At 38.1% G+C, this 20,977-nt stretch overlaps 1 protein-coding gene across 1 annotated transcript in view; it reads right to left on the reverse strand.

Moving 5' to 3' along the window:
* The window catches only part of OLFM3 (olfactomedin 3), a 75,555-nt gene that overhangs the window by 2,832 nt on the left and 51,746 nt on the right, over positions 1-20,977 (reverse strand). Inside the window, exon 5 of the mRNA XM_072644154.1 lies at positions 914-1,020. Within this exon, the coding sequence (XP_072500255.1) occupies positions 914-1,020 (107 nt within the window). The remainder of the gene's footprint in view (positions 1-913; positions 1,021-20,977) is intronic.

Here is a 20,977-nt window from a genome sequence, read left to right on the forward strand (position 1 = left end):
GGATAAATTATACTGAATTCAAAAATCCAGATAGCATTTTTCCAAAGTTCCAGCGTAGTGGTTTGTCATTCGCAATTCATAAAAATATCAGAGGGAAGAACACCAAAACCTTCAACACTGTTGAACTTCATACTACCTCAATACTTCTTCTGTAACCTTTCACCTGGAATTCTATCATAGCCTTAGAGCTGGAAGGCACCTTAGAGGTGAATTAGTCCAGCCCTCCGATGTTATAGGTGAGAAAACATAGGTCTATTGATAGTAAATGTCTTGGTCAAGGCCATTCAGATAGTGAGTGGTAGAGACAGTATTCATTCTCATATGCTCTGATTCTACCTTTATCACTCTTTTCACTGCATCTCTTTTTCTCACTTGTTGAGCATCATCTATTATCCTGTCATTTCTTCACTGTGTAAGTTCATTGGAGCCTGTAGAACTTTATAAAAAATATAGATCTGGGAGAGACCTTAGAAGTCATGCAGTCCAACCGCCTCATTTTACAGATAGGGAAACTCAGGTCTCAAATGACTTTGCTAAAAGCAAGTGCAGAGGCAGGTTTTGAACCTACATCCTGACTATCTCACTTTCCCCTGCAACAGGCAATTTCTCCTTCAATGAATTTGAATTTTAGAAATATAAATATAAACAATCTATATAATTTTTATGAGCTGTTTCCAAGGATTATTCATGCAATAAGACTAATGAAAACTAGATTCAATGAGATTGCAGATTTCTAGGGAGGCATATTGTGCCACAGTAATTTTGACATTCTCCTTTGGAGTGGCTACTATCATGATTAAGCAAAATATGCAAAAGAATTATATAACCCAGTAGAAAGTTTATATCCTTGTAAGTTAGAGTGTGAAGAAAATTTAAAAAAAAAAAAGGCAAAGGCATGGGGGTAGCAACTTACTCGGTTATTTTTCTCTGATGCTAAAGGATCTGTCATCCAAGCTCCAAATCGGGTTCCAGATGTCTTGACTGTAATAGGACCTGTGATTTTCATCAACTTGCCACATGCTGAAATTAGAAGAAATATAAATACATGTCATGGACATGGTCAACAATTCACACTCACGTACAGAGCAGGAACAAAAGGAAAATGTCCAGATACAATCATGAGTTTTTCTTTGAAATATCATACATGGAAAACACATGGAGCTTTGAGTTTACATTTTACCATTTTAGTTTTTGACCATTTATATTTTCATTGCTCAAGGGGTGGGGCTTCAGAGTTGACTTTAGGCTGAGAAGACTTGAAAGTAATTTGTTGTACTTTCTGGACAAATGAAAGAGGAGACTTATGCCAGCTCATCAACTCTCTTCTGATGTGCTCAATTCAAAAAGTACTCTTTGATCTTTCCCATTCTTTGCCATCCCATTAACCACTGACCACCACTACAAAGGATCAAAAAGTCCTCAATGATCCTGTGATTTTTCAGTTAGCAAATATACATTTCCTGAGAAGGATATCCCTGAAATAGAATTCTATGTAATTTCCCTTCTAGAGTACCTGAAACAGATGCTAGATTTTTGCAGCATAGAGAAGTCTAAACAGAATAGTGCAGAATAAGTAAGAAAACCCTCAAAATATAAGACTTGTGACTTTATATATTGCATAACAGTGTATTAGATTGCCAGGAGATGCTGAATGGTGAAAACGTAATGACTTGGCTGGAACTATGTAGTACCATCCAAGAAGGAGCTCAAGGGGAAAAAAATCCTTCAGAAATACCGAAGTCTAAGCAAACAACATAAACAGAAATCTGAAATATTTATTCTGAGACTGAAGAAGTGATTTTTAATAAAATCTGTGTAGTGAATTTATTTTTACCCAGTGGTATGTGGCAGTTAATGTAGACTTTCATCTCAATTTAAGGTATCTCATTTCTCTTTTATTCTCCTGTAACCTCTTGTCTGCATTAAACCTCTTTATTGCTTCCTTGTTCTCCTCTCCTTTCATCAAATAATGCTGCTTTCTTCATTACCACAGCAAAAAGTTTAACTATTTCTCACAATTTGAAAAAATGAAGTGACCAGATTCTAAAAACAAGGAGGGAACTATTTTACTTGGCATGATATCCATCATGGTGTGGAATTATCCTTCATTGTTTTCCCAAAAGAAATCAGTTTATTACGGGAAGAATCGGGAGTTGTGAATTCATGAGTGCTATGCAGAAGTGTTATTTCTTTCCACACACATATAGAGCAAGAACAAAGGAAAACATTTAGTAATTTTCATGCGTTTTTCATAGTAATGGCAGATAGCAAACAAATCAAACATTGAGATGGGGAGTTCAAATTTTAACAGTTTTGGACTTAGGCATTTATATTTTATTTGCTCAAGAGGTTACAAAGTGGACTTTAGGTTGGTGTGAATTTTTCCCTCATTGCTCTCCCCAAAGGATCAATTTTTTAGTGGAAGAATTTTGAGTTGTACATTCTTCAGTGTTATGTAGAAGTGTTATGTTTTTGGCCCATTACTTCCATCATAATTGATCAGTTCGGTCATTTCTAGTAACTCAAAATAACGAAACTGAGCTTCCAAAACATACCCATCATCCTAATGAAACGACTTATGCTGGCATATTTTTAAACCATTTTTTTCCTAGTTTCCTTGAGGTGAGAGATTCTGTGACAAATGAATATTTCTTCCTTAGAACTCTCCTAAGACTTTGCATTTTTCTTATCATGTATTGTCAACAACAGCTGATCACTGGCACATCATTGCTTGGTAGGCAGAGCAAGCCTGAAACAGCTAGATGCCCACAGCACAAGGTTGTCTATATCGTTAACTAGAGTTGCCAGTTGTGCAAAACACCTACAAATCCTGCTGATTTATTATGTTTATATAACTGGTTGATACTTGCTTGATTCATCTCACTATGTTCCATCCCCCTTAATATGCACACACACACACACACACACACATATACACACACACATAAAACACGCACACACCACTGCTATTGATAAATCTCCTACACACAAGTTGATGTTTTTCTTCTGCATCCCAATTTCGCTCAGGTTTTCCCCCCTATCACCAAGGCCTAATTTCCCCATCAAAATCTGACTCCACAGCACTAGGCAATTGAAATAACTTTATTACCATGAAGAAACGCTATGCTGATCCAAGTTTTCATACCCATAATTTAAAATTTTTCTATCTGAATTATTTGTGCACATATTTCATCTCCTCAAGAAAACTTGTATTGTGTATTTTTTTATCTTTTTAGATACCTCAGTAATGTGCATTTCCAGTAGTAGCTAATAAATCTTGATTTGAATTGAATAAGTATGGATTATGAACTTGAGCTATATTAAGAATGATAATAATAGCTGGTATTTATGTAAGGCTTTAACGTTTACAAAGTGCTTCATGTATATTATCTTATTTGCAACCCCACAACAATCCTGTGAATTAGGTGCTATTACTATTCCCACTAAAATTTGCTATATTTTCATTAATAGTCTTTTTTTCCTCTCTTTCTTTCTACGTGTTTGTCCTAAAGGTTTTGTACAATTTTTCTTGTAAGTTTTAATAGATAAAATATAAGTATTAGAATAGAATTCTGAGAAGCTACCAAATGATTCACTCACATATTTAATCATTTAATATTAGGATTTGCCTTCTGATGTGCTTTATTTAGTTTTTAACTAATGAGCCAGAAGTCTACAGCCTTTGGGTTTTTTCTGTTCTATTTCACAGTCTGAACTACCTACAGCTCTTCAGGATCCATGTCCCCAATGGAGACAGAGCCAGAATATCCTCAGTTATTGCCATTGTGGAAGCTATTTGGAAATGTGAATGAGATAAGATTCAGGCAATGGATACTATTCCCAGGGATCATGACCATTCAAGCTTCCCTCTGGGGATTTTAAAATGATTTTCTCATTGGAAAGCAATTCTTAGCATGCAATAGCTTGAAATGCTTTATAGAAAGTCATCACATGGACCTCACATGGAGGCTATGTCTCCCTATCCAGATATATTGAAGTAGAAATCTCTTTAAATTAATACCACTTCTTAAAATATCAAAATAATTGAGTTAATGTGTACTGCCTGACTGTGTCTAATTCAGATAGTGACTGTAATATTCACTTGGGGAAGGGGAGCAAGGAGAATACATCCAGTGGTGTCTATTCTTTCCTGGAAGCTGATCTTCAGTCTGGTTAAGGAAAACCATAGAACACTCTTTTAATTTACCATTCTTTACTGGTTTTGAAAATTATTTTAGGTTTGATAATTACAGATGACAAAACTGCTTTGCCTATTGCCCATATCACCTTACTGTCCTTCACTTCATTTTTCATCTTCCTTCCCTTGTCAAGAGTCAAAGCCCTCTTCCTTTAGCAAACAGATTCAAAGGGTATCCATGTCTGTTGATGGTCATTTCTTTTATATTAAAAGACAGTGATAATGATGATGGCAATGATGATGTTCTGTGCTCAACAGGTTCAACACCCTTCAAAACTCTTATTGTAGAATCAACTTCAAGATATACAGGGGCAAGGCAGTTGAGTATCTATTAGAGTTTTTCCTTTCTTGATCCTGAACCATGATTCCCAGTCTATGTTTTTATATCTTTCACTGAACTTGCTTTTACAATGAATTATCATGTATTAAAGTATATGTTGATTTAATATAGAGGACCTTTTCAAGATCTTCATGGAACATTGATGCTTCTTTCTCTTCTCAATTCATGTTTGTATGTTCAACCACAATTACCTTCATGGTTTTCTGTTTGCTTATTATTCATCAGAAACATTGCAAAGTGGATTGAACAAAAGTTTCATGATATGATGTTCCTTGTTCTCTTTGGGTACATGTGGTGTACTGGAAACAGCACTGGCATGGAGGTCTGGAAGCTGATTTCAAATCTTGCTGCTGATATTATTACCTAGGTAACCTTAAGAGAGTTACTTCTCTTTCTTAGACCTCAGTTTTCTTATCTAGAAAATGAAAGTGGTCTGATTAGATGGCTTCTGAGATCCCTTCCAACTCCAAATCTTTGCTATTTCTCCTGTGACTTTTTTATTTGCTTCTCAGAGGTAAACTTGAGAACCAATCTTCCATTTATCAGCACCTTTTTTTTGCAACTTTTCTTCTTCATATATGACAAGAAAGGGTAGCGCTCTGTTCTGGCATTGATGTGTCAACCTACCACCCACTAAAAAAACATGCCACTATAAATTAAAAAATTGTGATTTTGTGTATACCCTCTACCTACTTTTTGCCATTCCAGCAGTGCCATTACAGGAGCAAGAGCTGGCTGCACAGATTTAAGAGCTATTTTATGATTTCATTTGGCTCATGGATCACTACAGAATCACTTTACAGGCAACATTTTGTTGATCAGCCTGTAGCCCTTACCTAGGAAGATCCTTGGACTGCAAAATCTGTCACTGGGCCTGTACCCAAAGCCTTATAACATGGTAGATAGAACATGTTAGAGCCTTTGCACCACTGCCATAGGTTTCAAGGTACCTGGATCACCTCCTTGTCATAATGAAAAATTAGAATAATGTTTTCTGTACATAATTATTTATTTTTGGAAGGAGAATGATTTACCAGGCATACAGAAGTTGTTGATGAGGGAACTCTTTCTCCCAATGCAACTCAATACCTTCTTTGCAACTTACGGTCCTAGAGAACTGGTCAGAGCACTAAGCTTATAAATGGTTTTTCCAGGTTCATATTGTAACATGTGACATGGGCAATACTTGACATCAGGTCTTCCTCAGTCTGAGGTTGGCTCTCTATTTCTATATGATTCTGCTTCTCATAATGAACACCTGACAAATATTTGTTCACATTGGAGTTTAAAGGAATGAAGAGGCTCAGTAAACAGAACCCTAGCTAAGGCAATCCGTAGTCAGATTTTAAACTTGATTGCTGTGGTTCAGTTGTTTCAGTCATTTCTGACTCTTTGTGACCCCATTTGGAGTTTTCTTGCAAAGATACTGGAGTGGTTTATCTGTTCCTTTTCTAGCTCATTTTACAGATGAGGAGACTGAGGCAAACAGGGTTGAGTGGCTTGCCCAGGATCACACAGCTAATATGTACCTGAAGCCAGATTTGAAATCAGGAAGATGAGTCTTCCTAACTCCAGGTCTGGCACTCTATCCACTGTGCCACCTAGTTGCCCTTTAAACTTTATGACTTTTACATTTTTTGTTTGTTTTCCACTCAGTTTCCCCATAACAGTTCCTTTAAAAAAATTCTAATTCTGTCTTCCCACCAGAAGTTGGGAGACTTAGATTAAGGAAGAGACAACTCAGCGGAGAAGAATATGATACTTACTTGTCTTAAAGTAAAGGGTATCACATGGAAGAAAAAAGACTTATTTTGATTGATCAGAAGGCAGAATGATAGAACTAATAGATAAAAGCCCCAAAGAGGCAGTTTCTGGTTCAGTATGTAGAAAAACTCCCTGACAGTTAAAGTTGTCCAAAGAAACCAGCGGCTGCTTCAAAGGTGGTGATCTCCCTGTCAAGAGAGGTCTTCTAACAGAGGGTATGTGGCCCCTTTTGGCAAATGTTGTAGAATAACATTCATACTTCAGGTAAAGGCTTGACTAGATAGTAGCTATAAGCTTTTTAAAGTAAAAAAAAATAATAATCTATGAACTCAGGAAGGAAGTCTTGCTGGCAACTGTGAACATGGATCCCTTCTCTCGTCGAATGGGCATTGATGACTAATTATAATTATTCAGTATTTGGAAGTAATAAAGCTATACTAATAATGTGTAAGAAACAATTAAATCAGCACTTTTTAAAATCTGGTCCTTGATAGACTGCTATACTAATTATCAACAGAATGGCATTGAGGAAATATCTAGGTATGGAGTTAGGAGACTTAGTTTTGGAATCCTGGGTGCACATTTTCCATGGGGCCATAAGCAAATAACTTAACCCTTCTCAGTTTGTTCATCAATAAAATGGAGAAGATAATATTTGTATTGCCTAATTCATAGGGTTGCTGTGACTAGAGTACTTTGAAAACCTTAGAGTATTATATCAAGATGAGTTATTATTTCCTGTCCATTGATACAGAACATAAATGTTTAAAAAAAAAAGGCAGGGAAATCACTTTTTTTCTTTCTTTCAGTGTATTTAGCCAACTATCAATTATTAAACACCTGTTATGCACAAGGCACTGTGCCAAATACTGGGATTCAAAGAAAGACAAAAATCAGTCCCTCCTCCTAAGGAACTCACAGTTTAATGGAGGGGGCTCACAGTGGAATTAAAAAAAAATAGTTTCTGTTCCAATAAGTGAAAGAATACTTTATTACCAAACTCTCACATCCTGCGCAGGAAGAGAAATGAAAGAGAGAGATATGTACAAAAATGGCCTGGGGAACAAATGTTCCCACAAAGGTAGAAGGCCAAAACCTGAGGTTTTTCTTGCTTCATTGCTTTCCTGCTGAGCCACCCAATTAGATATGAAATAAATAAAAATATTACCATCTTGTTAGACATTGGAACTGTATAAATTTGATATTTGAAAAACCCCACACAGACAGTGATGAGTTCATTTCTTATTTGATTGTTTGGTTTTTATAACATAAGATCAGATGTGAGAGACTTGTCAATCAGTTGTTTAGAAGAAATTTTTTAAAAGTCTAGTATAATGGTAAGTTGCAGGATCAGTCAAGCAAACCAACCATCTGTTTCCTTTCTTTTTTTTTCAACATATAATTGTACCAAACTACTTTGAAATATTCGCAAAATTATAAAATCTCAGAATCTCAGAGATGTAAGGGGAGTTAGAGGAAATATAGTCCCAATGTGTCCAAGAATAATCCCCTCTACATTATTCCCAAGAGACCATTCCATTTCCAATTGAAGAAGCCCAGTAAATGGGATTTTATTGCCTCCTCCAATAACATCCTAATTTGGGGCTGTCCTTATTGTAAGGAAGAGGGGTTTTTGGTTTTTTTTTTGGTTTTTAATATCTTGATAGTAAGTTTGAATTTGCCTTTTTGGAACTTCCACACATTGTTACTACTTGTATCATCTGTGGCCATGCAGAATAAATCTAATCTCACTTTCACAGATGTTGCCTACAGGTGTTGAAGATAGTTATACCCCTCTCCAAATATTATCTCCTTCAGCCTATAAGACTCCAGTTAATTCATCTAAACCTCACATGGCATGGTATCCTATCCACTTGCTATCTTAGTGGCCTAGACAAGCTAAAATTCTCTCCATTCAAAACCCAAGCTCATGTCCATATCATCATCATCATCATCTTCATCATCACCATCCTAATCATTTGTTGAGTACCTCTTCGTTTTCAGATACTTCTGGACACCATGGATCCAGAGAAGACAAAGTCCTTTTCTTAAAGGATTCACAACATATTAAACATTTATTTTCAAACAAAGCAGAGGCTAAGTATACAGTGAGTGGTTCAGGGGTTCCAGGTCAGAGTGATCACTTGATCTCTTGGGGAGAGTCTCACAAAGGTTCTGAGATCATATGAGAGATCCACAATGTACCTGAGGCTTTGATGATATTAGATTTAGAGGTGGAAGAGGGCTTTGAGATTGCCTAATCCAATCCATTCACCTTTTACATCAAGAAATTGAGACCTAATAAACTTGTCTAAGGCCATACAGGTAATAAATAGTAGAATCAAGTTTTTATCCCTGAGTTCTCTGATTCACATCCAGAGGTATTTCCATTGCACCTAATCATTTAGACCTGGAATAAAGAGCAGAGTAAGATTTTCAGTTTCAAAGGTTTTTGCTTTTTGTGTTTTTTTTGCAAAACAAAAACTTTTGCCATACATTATTGGTTAAAAGAGGAACTCATTCTCATTTTCACACTTCAAACTGAGGATTTTTCAAATTTCCTCCTTTTGAATGTATTGGTTAGCTCTGATCTTTGGCTTCATTCTTTAATTCTTATATATCTTCCTTCTCCTGAGATTTCTAGGATCTCATGATTAGAGTGGTTGGACTCGGTGTAATATCAGGTATCTTGACAAGACACTTTGGAGCCCCATTGTAGGAAAGAAAGAACAATGGTCATAAAAATAGAAGAGATAAAAAGCTTACATTTCCAAACTTCGTTAGGTTAAAAAAAAGATTTAGGCAACTTTTTTTTTCATTTACTGCATATTGTTTTTCTAGCTTGGAAATGATGGTAATTTTTTTTAAAAATAGGACTATTGTTTTTCCTATCCACAAGAATAAGGCCATTACAATAAATAATATTTAGGTCCTTTACTATATTTGATTACTGGCTACAAATAGAAATGACAAGGCCACAAATCAGACCAGTAAGCAGAAGCCTTTATAAAGTTATGAGGTTCCTCTCTACTTTCTAATTGCTACTTATATTCCTATTAAATATTAATTTTCATGAACTTCTATGTAGATGGAAAGATATATATGGGGACTCACTAGGTGGCACCAAACCATTGCCCTAACACAGTACTATGAAGTGTAAATTATTGGAGATAAAAAAAGTGAAATAGAAAGCCTGAGTCGCATCTTTTAAATACACACAGACACACAGACACAGATACACAGACACACAGACACACAGACACACACGCACGCACAACCCAAAAGGGGAAAACTTAAATCGTTGTGTTTTAGCTAAATTTTCAAAACTATGTAATTATAATATTTGTTTCAAAAAAATCTCACACCATTGAATGAATCACTCAGTCCATCCAGGGCAGTAAGCTGGGCACTTACGGAGTGGTGAAAGGATTATAATGACAATAGATTTAGAATTCAAAAGAACCTTAGATAGAAACTGCTCTTACTCTGTGGTTTCAAACCTGTGGGAAATGAGTCCTACACATTTTAAAGGATTCATTCAAGGAGACAAAAGTAGAAAGAGGCAGAAGCAGGAATGATACCAGGTGTTTTGTTTCCAAGTATGTTACCCTTTACTTTGCATTATGTTATCTCATTGTGTTTTCTCTTTTGGGTCAACAGGGAATATTGCTGCTAGAGTATTTATTTTATACTTTCCCCCAAAATCTTTAATTTCACAACAAAAATGAACAAGATAGTTATGTTGTTAACTAAATGTCATTAGTACTGATAGTAGCTTAAATTTCTATATGCATGATCCTCACAATAAGCATGTGAGGTACATAGTATAAATATTATATTTATCTTTCATAAGAGGAAATTGATATTTAGAACAATTAAGTGACACAGCTAGTGGATTTGAACGCACATCTCTTCTTACTCCAGTGCAGGGCTTTTGGGCTAACTTACAAAGACTGTCAATAAAAAACCAAAACAACAAAAGCAAAATAAAAACTGGTAGAACCATGGTTTTGAAATTTGAAATTACATTTGAAATGTAAATAATAAATAGTAACTGTTCTCTTTTACCCAGGAACCCTGAGGGTCTTCCCCTTTCAGTTTGATTTTTTTTTTTTTAATTAAAGGAACGATCACTTAAGTAACTACTTAAAGAAGCCTATTCATTGAATGGATGTATCTCACTCAAAATGAGAATCTGATGAGACCTACATCCTGGGCCATCTTTAGTTGTCCTGATGAATATCTGGCCTCTGGACCCAGATGGCTCTGGAGGAGAAAGTGAGGCTGGTGACCTTGCACAGCCCTTCTTCACTCAAATCAAAGTCAACTGCAAGTCATGTCATCATCTTGATGTGATGGTCCTTTTCAAGAACGAAGGATAAACACAACTGACCTTGGTCAAGTCATTTAACTTTTCTGATCCTCAGTTTCCCTCTCTATGCAGTAAATGGGTTGGATTAGATGATGTCTAAGCTATATTTCAGTTCTAAATATGCCACCTTCCCTCCTTTGATACTGCCACTGCTCTGCTCTGTTACAGCCCTTATTATCTCATGCCTAGACTACTTCAATGACTTGATGATAAGTCTGTGAGCTTCACTTTGATCTATCTTCCCCAAAGTGATTTTCTAGGTCCCATCATGTCAAACACTCCCCCTACTCAATAAACTCCAGTGTTTCCAAGATCAAATACAAAATCCTGCTTGGCATTCAAAGCCCCAATAACCTGTTTCCTTCCTATCTTTCCAGTCTTACACTTTCCTCTCCATCAGATACTCTTCTATTCAATGAAACTGGTCTCCTGGCTGTTTGTGAACAAGACATTCCATCTTTCTTGTCTTGACATTTTCTCTGACTGTTCCTCATGCTTAGAATATTCTCCCTCCTCATCTCTGCCTATTGACCTTCTTGAACTCCTTTAAGTTTTTACTAAAATTCCTCTTTTATAGAAATCTTTCCCACCCCCTCCTTAATTCCAGTTTCTTCTCTCTTTCTTTCTTACTATTTATTATGTATATAGCTTGTTTGTATATATCATTTTGTTGTCTCCCCCATTAGATTGTGATTTCCTTGACTGCCTTTTGCTTTATCTATCTGTCTATCATCCATCTATCTATCTATCTATCTATCTATCTATCTATCTATCTATCTATCTATCTATCTATCTCTGTCTATCTATCCATCTATCTATCTCCACTGCTTAGCACAGTGCCTGGTACGTAGTAGGTGCTTAATAAATGTTTATTGATTGACTACATACCAGCATCCTATGGTTTTAACAACATTAAACTCTATGAGGATATTTTGTTACACAGTACAAACTGTGAGTGGAATAGGTGATGGGTAGGAGCCCAGATACATTGGTTATACATTCTTTCTCTATGTTTCTGGGAAGTCTCTGACAGTTGAGCACTCCAACTGGTATCTACCAAGTTAATTGGAATTCCTTTGGTGAACTGCACACTGAATGGCAAAATGTTCATATCAGAAATTGTTCAAGTTATTCCTCACTACTGGGCCCATGAATATGGGATAGAGCAAAAGCTAATATCTCTATGTATTTAAACAGGGACATTTCCCCATTCCTAAAATGCATATATTTAGCTTCTTACATTGTTGTCTATACTCTCAGTATTATAATATCCTCTCTTTTGGCAGGGAAGGTATTTATTTGGTTAGTGGCTATTGTGAAGAGGAATTCCAGCTCTAGTTTCTTGGGACATGCACATTTGTATTTTAAATGAATACAAATACCTGTTTGTATTTGACTGTGTTTTGTATAATTATAGCCAATGGCTATATCCCACCCTACAGATGTGTCCTACACCTGGAAGGTGTTCAGTGTCACTTTAGAATTGACACACAGACTATAAGTCATATGAAGAAAAATATTTGCATAGTTCTATTTCTCTTCATAAAACAGAGATGACTTGAATCAAATGCTGATGGACACCATTAACCTTATGACTATGTTATTATAAGATATAAAGATCTTACAGCAACACTATTTCAAGAAAAGGAATATAAAATTCTTACCTTTTGCATTTAAAACCTTTCATGGTGTGGCCCACATCTACCTTTCTGACTTATTTCATAGCTTTCCCCTTTACACACTCTGCATTCCAATTGCACTGGCCTACTCATAACTGGCTTTTATGATCCTAACCACCATGCTTTTGGAGAGGCTAGCCCTTGTGTTTGGAACCTATTCTCTCTTTGCCTTCACCTCTTAAAATTCATCAGTTTTCTGATGTTAATTAGATCTTTCCTGATTTTCCCCAGTTGCTAGTGCTCTTTTACCCCATCTGATGTGCTGTGTCACCCCTAGACCTGTCATTGACCAACTCCAGATACCAGCTGAGGAAATGACCCCTCTTGCAGTAGGGACAGCTTTACATCCAATCTCAGCAGGAAGTAGCTATAGAAGAAAAAGACCTTCAACCTCTTACCCTAAGATTTTCGGCCTCATTCTGTTGAGGAGGGAGTGATGGGGTGCTTGTGTTCAAGTTCTACACTAAGATATTGTTCTGTTTGTTTATTTTGTGTAATGCCTGTTATATTATAAAATTCTGTTGACACCAGTTGCTTAAGATATTGTTCTATATGCTTATTTTCTCTTATTCCTGTTATAATGCTTTTGATACCAGTTGCCCCATCGAACCTGACCTATGTAATGAATAAGAAAGATCTTGGGGCTGCATGTAATGGTAATTTAAATGAAAAATCTTTCATACTCATTAATAGGCCCATGTAGCCTGCCTGGGTCACATGGAAGCCTGAGTAGCCTGTGGTAGGAGGAGTTTGCTGAATGGGGAAGAGGCAGAGCTAGAGCAGACCTGAGAGGAAGTTAGTCATGAGAGCAGTCAGAGCTAGAAAGGATGCAGGGAGCTGGCTAGTGTGAGTGAAAGAGCTTGTTTGTGATTTTGTTTGATGGAGCTGGTATGTGGGAAGCCTAGCAGGGAGAAGGCTTGGGGATGGTGCTGTTCTCTGCATTGTTACTGGGTATAGATTATGATGGATTTGGCTTTCTGGTATCTGAATAAATGTTTTGGTTCTGCCTTCCATGTGGAGAGTGGTATTTCGCGATTCAGAATTGCTCAGGGATATTCATGGCCACCATGAGTGCTGTGAATATTGCAGTGGTGCTACAGTGGGCAACACTTGAACCTCGTTCTAATATGTTCAGAGTTCTTAAATACTGGCTCAAAGATGGAAAAATATAAATATACACTCAGTTGGATCTAAATCCTTTTATCCAATAGTGAATTCTGAGGGCAAGAGGCTAAGAAAAATGGGGAAGGATGAAAAGAAGAAAGATAAATTAAGGATAGCAGTGGTCTTTGCTTCCAGTGAAACAGATTTTGATGAAGAACAGGAAGAGAAAGAGAGAGAGAGAGGGAGAGAGAGAGAGAGAGAGAGAGAGAGAGAGAGAGAGAGAGAGAGAGAGAGAGAGAGAGAGAGAGAAGCATAGAGTTATACCCAGTTATCAATCATAACTGTGAATTAATTGGATGAACTCATTTATAAAATTGAAGCATATAGCAGAATGCATTAGAAACCAGAATCCACTAAGAAAATAACACTTGTAAAAAAGAAGACATGCACAGAATTAAAATAAAGAACTTTTATCAGAGACACCTGCTACAAAATTTCTGCCTCTCCCTCTCCTTTGTGCAAAGTTTTGTTTAGTTTTGTTTGTGCAAATCTTTATAATTTTATGCAATCAAAATGATCCATTTTAAATCTTATACTACTCTCTATTTCTTACTTGGACATTAATTTTTCCTTAATCCATGGATCTGACAGGTAGACTATTCCTTGCTCTTCTAATTTGTTCCTTTCCTTTCTTTTCCTTTCCCAGAACCTTAATCCTACTGCACTCTGAAGCCCATAGATTGGACAACACTAGGCCCCTGCCCAACTCCACTTAAGGGGTGTTTTCTGGACCCTCCTGGCTTAAGAGTGATTACCAATAATAACTGGTGCTGTTGCCCTCCCAGTTTGATTTAGCTATTTTTCTTTGCCTCATTAAAGGGGCCATCCCCTGACTACTTCTTAAACAGGCCTATTCACTGAATGGGTGTTACCTCACCCTAAGTGAGTACATGAATAGGCCTTGGCCTAAAGGGGTCAAGGTCTCCCATTGCATTCTGGGCCATCTCCAGTCATCCTGATGAATATCTGGTCACTGGATCCAGATGGCTCCAGAGGAGAAAGTGAGGTTGGTGACCTTGCACAGCCCTCCCTCACTCAAAACAAAGTCAAGTTCAAGTTACGTCATAATTTCTCTAATGGCATGGTCTTCTTTGGCAATGAAGGGTGAACACAGCAGCTATGTGTGCTTTTACATTTTGTCAGGAAAAGAACTATGGGCTGGTGACAAGTTGAGTAAGAGATAATACTTGGATGGCTTATACATTTCATGGCTATCCTTGCAATGTCAAGATAACACAAGCAAGGACTTCAGCACGCTCTGCAATGACTTTGGGGGATGTGGAAAAGAGTTACACAGGACAGGGAGGCATGAATAGATTATGATCATCATTAAAGGAAACATTTATATTATTGGAACCACAGTGTTGTATGTTAGAGATTTAGAGCTGGAAGGGGCTTTAGAGCATTGAATTGTTGGACTGATGAAACTGAAACTTATAGATGATAATAGTTTGGAATCCTTGATCCAGAGTTGGAAGGACTCTCAGCCATCGGTTCTGGAAATTGAGATAGAGGGAGATTAAGTGACTTACCCAATTTTGCACAGGTAATAAGCAGGATTTGAATCTAGGTCCATGGATTTCAAACCTTTTCTTCTGTACTCATATACCCATTTATGTGAGTGTTTGAGTACTGCATTCTCCACTCTGCCCATTGAGGAATATGGAAACTTCATGAAGGCAAAGGCTATTTTATTTTTCTGTTTATGTCCCCAGGACCTGGTAAATGCTTAGTCATTTGCTGAATTATTGAACTGAAAGAGCCTTACTCCCAATAATAATTGAAACAACTTGGAAGTGGTGGCTACACAGGTTATCCCTTTTCATGCCTAAATACCCAATGCATCTAGTAAATACCAGAGCAGAGGCAGAGGGCTAGAGATGCATTGCCTTGAGGCTGTAATGCTGAGAGGTATGCCGGATGACCAAACACACAAAAGGCAGAACTTCCAGGACAATAAGGCTAGGTAAGTCCAAAGTGAACTGTTAGAATTCAGTCCAACGTTCATACTAAAAACCTGTGCACTCCAATATCCCACTAACCTTCACATACCTTCCTCTAAATCTCAGGATCTTTCTAGGTTAGTGCATTCTATTGTCTGCCACACTGTTTTAGGAGAGTCCATCTGTCCATAACAGATGCCTAGGCTCTACATGGTGGGAGGGGCTGTGGGCTAGGATTTATGGTATGAATCCAAGAAACAAACAATGAAGTCATTGCCACAGCCTGAGCTCTCACACTGGTGACAACAAATCCATGGGAAGCAAAAAAAAAGGTTCTTATATGGCAAATCAACAAGGACAGCAGCCAATATGGACCAATATTCTGTATTAGTATTAACTGAAAATATAGCCAGATACCTTAGCCTGTAATAGTTTTATGATCTCCACACCACTTGACAAGGACTTACTCACAGTAGGCACTCTATGTAGGTTTTTTTTTTTTTGTTTGATTTGAGAGTCTCCTCTTTCCCCCTTGGTGTGATGCCAGTTACATTGGAACAAAAGGGAAAAAAAAAAACCACATCCAACTAGATGATAGGGATAGGTCATTTCAGGACATTTGCCTGTGCTTCAAAAAGGAAGATAGTTTAGATTTGTTAAGCTGGCACTGAAAGGCAGAATTGGGAACAAAGATCAGATGTTACAAAGAGGTGGATTTTTAACATGGTATAAGGATAAACTCCCTAATGATTAGAACTATCCAAAAATAATTCAGATAGAGTTCTTTATCACTGAAGATCTTCAAATAGAGATTGATTAAACTTATCCTTAGTGTTATAGAGGGGATTTCTGCCCAGTAGACTAGAAAACTTTTGAGGCCCCTTCTAAACCTTAACTTTTGGGATTTTATAAATATGCAATTTTCCTTTTTATTTTAGACTGAATCTGTGATTTTATTGATGTAGGAAAACCATAGTGAGGAATCTCTCTGTACAAGTGCAAGCTGTTATTGGATTTGGAATTTATAGTCTTAGAGAGATACTGGGGGCACTAAGTGGGTAAGAGATGTCCATGAATACAGGATGAAGTTATAGCTAGCATCTCTATGTGTTTAAACATGTCATTTCCTCATTCCTGGAAGGCATATATTTAACTTCTTATATTGTTATTTATACTCTCAGTATTATATTGTTTTCTCTTTTGACAGAGAAGGGATTTATTTGGTTGGTGGTGGTTGTGAAGACGCATGTCTCTTGGGACATGCACAGTGCTCACATAGTCATATGTCAGAGGCAGGAGAGAGTGGCAAGAGCACTGATCCTAGAGGCAGAGGACCTAGGCTCAAATCTTACCATTGACCCCCAATACTTATATGAGCTTGGGCAAATCCTTTAATATTCCCTAGTCTCAGTTTCTTCATTTGTAAAATGTGGTGATTGTAATAAATATCCTCAAAGGTTCTTCCTATCTACATCAATGAACCCAAGTGTTCCCATGTCTGAGGCTGTATCTCTAGTATGTCATGATGATGCTCATATTTTTTCTTCATCCCAGCTAAAAATAGCATAACTTAACAAGTAATCCAGGCTATTCTTATCATGAAGACATGATAACAAAGAATTATTTAGTTTAAATCATTCTATGATAGATACAAATTCTCTTGTTTTTTCCTGCTATTGCATTTCTGCTGAAAATGAATGGATAAATATATATTATATAAATATATGTATGTATACACACATACACATACATGCACAAACTCACATATATATATATATATATATATATATATATATATATATATATATATATATATATTACAAGCTTGGCAATTATTCCCTTATTTCTATAAACAATAATTATAAAAGGCAATCTATACAGGCTTTCCCTACAAAATGATGACCACTGATATGGGATAAGAACTTGCATGATTTTTATTACTATTTTAGGGTTTCTCTTTATATTTTTTATTTCAGTGATGTCATTTCTCATAATTCATAATGGAAAACAATGTTCTGTAATGGCTTTAATAGAGAGTGTTCTATTGCACTAGAAATCAGTATAAAGTAAAGCTTCTAGATTTCATTTTATTGATGAAAGTGGAATACATGTGACATCTAAGGAATAGACTACTCTGCAACTGTCTCCTCCTATGGTGACACCACATTTTATTTATAACAATTTGCCTAGGTCTTTATCAGTGTGGTGTTATGGATGTTGCCTTGGCTTTGGAATCAGGAAGATCTTGGTTGGAAACTTACTCAGACACTCAGATCTCCCTGGGTCTCAATATCCTCATCAGCAAAATGAAATTTATCAGACGATGAGGTGTAAGATCTAAATTTTTCATCCTATATCTATGGCCATTCTTTAAAGTTGAAATACCATTTATACCCAAACAACTGCTATTTAACCTTTGATTATATAAGAGGAACATATGTAATATTGATTTAAACAAGACCATTTAAAAAATTTATCTCTAGGATGGAAAAGGTATCAAATTCATGCTTATGGGGATCAGTAGATTAGGGACTGGGGAAAAGGAGATTCAGTGGGAACATGGTAGCTATTGTGAAATATTTTAAGGACTGTCACATGGGAAAGTGATCAGGCTTATTTTGTTTAACCCCAGGCACCATGGATAGAGTGCTGGACCTGGAGCCAGGACGACTCATCTTCCTGAGTTCAAATCCAACCTCAGACAATCAACAGCTTTGTGACCCTGGTAAAATCACTTAACTCTGTCTCAGTTTCCTCATCTGTAAAACAAGATAGAGAAGGAAAGGGCAAACCATTTCCATTATCTTTGCCAATAAAACCCCAAATGGGGCAGGAAGAGTGGGACATGATTGAAAATGACTGAAGACAACAATAAAAGGAAAGACTAAAATAGGAGGAAATTGCAGAGACATACTTTGTCTTGCTTGTCTGAAAACGAAGTGACTTCCAAAACTGACACAGTTATGAACAGTTCAGAGAGGATTCCTCCAAACTGTTTGGAGGCAGCTGAATCTGAATGACCATTCATTTGCCATTTTGTAGTGAGATTTTTATTTATCTAATGGTCAATCTAACTAGTTTCATTGCACCCTTACAACTCTGAAATTCTGTGCATATTCTTTTTTTTCTCTTTTTCAGGTATTTCTAGTAACCACAGCTACAATTCATATAGCACTTTGAGGTTGGCAAAATGCTTTGCAAGTGTTAACTCATTTTCTTCTCAGCAATCTGGGATAGAGGTATTAGTATCATCTCCTGTTGGGATTGGAAGTTCAAATCCGTGTGGACGGTCTCGGGCAGGTAAAAGTGGGACTTCTAAATCTTAGAGTCTTACGAGGCCCTCCATGAACAGCGGGGATTCGAGAAGGTCAGACTGAGCTAGCTCGGCTAGCTCGGGTATTTCCGCCTCTCCCCGGGAGATACGTGATGGGTGGAGTCTCCCTGCCCTTGAGGTCGTCCCGGATCTGGGCACACTATTGTTATCTAACAGCACGGTATTCAGATGCAAACTGTGTGGCTGAAGGTTAAGTAGGATTGAGGAAGCCTGAAAGCTCTCTTAGCACGTGAGGAGCCAAGAGGACAGTAGGCTCCGCTTTTCTTCTTTCCTCTCTCCCCTCCCCCTCTCTCCCCGCTTGTACTTCTACTTCCAATCCCTTAAGATCCTAGCTTCCTTAGGAAATCTCCCCCTCTTCCTCCTAAGGAAGACCCCCCTGCACTTGTAACTAGACCCTGAAATAAAGCTCAACCCTTGTTCGACTCTGGAACGTCCTTTCTCTCATATGAGCATCCGGTTTTGGCCAACCAAAGACCTCGGAGGTGAGGTAAGAAGACTCGGGTAGCCCACACAGGCCTCTAGGCCTGGCAGTTGGCGTCTCCGAACAGGGACAGGAGCGCAGATATCCTGGGTGTTTTTGGGGAACACCCGGAAGGGGCTGTGAAAGAAGCGAGTCCCGAATCCTAGATTCGGAAGGAGAGAAAGAGTGAGAGAAGCTTCCCACACCCATGGGAAAAGGGCAGAGATGGGGAATCTATTGCCAGTAATAAAGCCAGAGGAACAGGAGGTCTGGGCTGAGAAACTTCACAGGGAATGCAGAAAGGCGAGCAGAAAGTTAAGGAGTGTAGAGAAAAAATAGGTTCGGAGCTCCATCTAGCAGATAGGACCTGCCTTAGCGGTCGCTCAGTACCCCGGCCCTGGAAGCTCAAAGAAAGCCAGAGACCAGTGTGGGGAATAGGAGGGTGCCAAAATACCTTAGAGACAATGCACCCAGTAAAGTGGGAGGCAGAGGATCACCAAGGGACCGTATGGCCGTTGGTGATTCCAGGACTTAGTTTTAACATCTGGGGCAGAGACATCATGAGCCGCCTGGGGATGAAGCTATCAAATTTTTAGTAAGGGCCATTGCTGTTGCTCTGGAGTCCCCACCCTTGAATTGGAAGTCAGACACCCCAATTTGGGTGGAGCAATGGCCCCTGACTCCAGAAAAACTCCAGGCACTACAACTACTGGTTAAGGAGCAATCAGCACCCTGGAATGCTCCTGTGTTTGTTATAAAGAAAAAATCCGTAAAGTTCAGGTTCCTTACAGATGTTAATCAAGCATTTGTAAGTACCTGGCAGCAGCTATACCAAAATAAACAGCCACTATGCATTCTTATCAATTTTACCTTAAAGGCGATCCTCGCTAAACAAAGAAGGGGAAAAGGTCGCCTAATACAATCAGAGCTAAGATCAAGAGGCCTAATACAATCAGAGCTTGATACAGCTGTCTCAAAAAGCGCACATACTACTCCAGCTATTAGACATTTTAAGATACTAATATGGGGTCGAGGGTATGTTTGTGTCTCCACAGGAAAAGGTAACGCGTGGATTCCCATTAGAAGGATCCGTAGGTGGGAACCGATGTCGGAGACGGCGGAGACGCAGGAGGCGGAGACCCCGGAGAGCCCGGAGACCCCGGAGAAGGATCATACACCACCTGAGCCTGCTGCTGACAGCTTTAACTTTGCTGCCCAGAGAGGAGGCAGCCCTCATCACAACTGCAGACACTGCTGCTGACAGCTTCCCATCTAGGCATCTCTTTCCACCGGCTGAAGGAGGACTTTGATATCACAAACCCAGGACATTGGGGGGGGAAGGGGTGACCAACTTTTCGCCTGTATACCACAGGCTTGGCCATTCAGGCTTGGCCGTTGAGATCCATTTGCATGACTGAGGGAGTGGTGATGTGTAGGCGCCAGCACTAGCTGCTTCTCTTAAAATATGCTTTGGGATTAGTTGATTGCACTTCCCCTGTTGTAACTCAGCCATTTAGTTTCATCTTTGTTTTATTTGATGCCTCCCTTTGTCAGTTGTGCTAGCTTCAGATTTCTGTGTGAATGAAGTCTTGTTGTAGGGTACTCATATGCTAAAGGCCTTCCTAATCCACTCAGCCTCCAGCCACTGTTTGCTCTAGAGCCAGGTGCGCTCCGCGCATAACAAAGAAGGGGAGATGTTGGGATTGGAAGTTCAAATCCTTGT

The sequence above is a fragment of the Notamacropus eugenii genome, chromosome 2, assembly GCF_028372415.1.
Source record: "Notamacropus eugenii isolate mMacEug1 chromosome 2, mMacEug1.pri_v2, whole genome shotgun sequence".
Classification (NCBI taxonomy): domain Eukaryota; kingdom Metazoa; phylum Chordata; class Mammalia; order Diprotodontia; family Macropodidae; genus Notamacropus; species Notamacropus eugenii.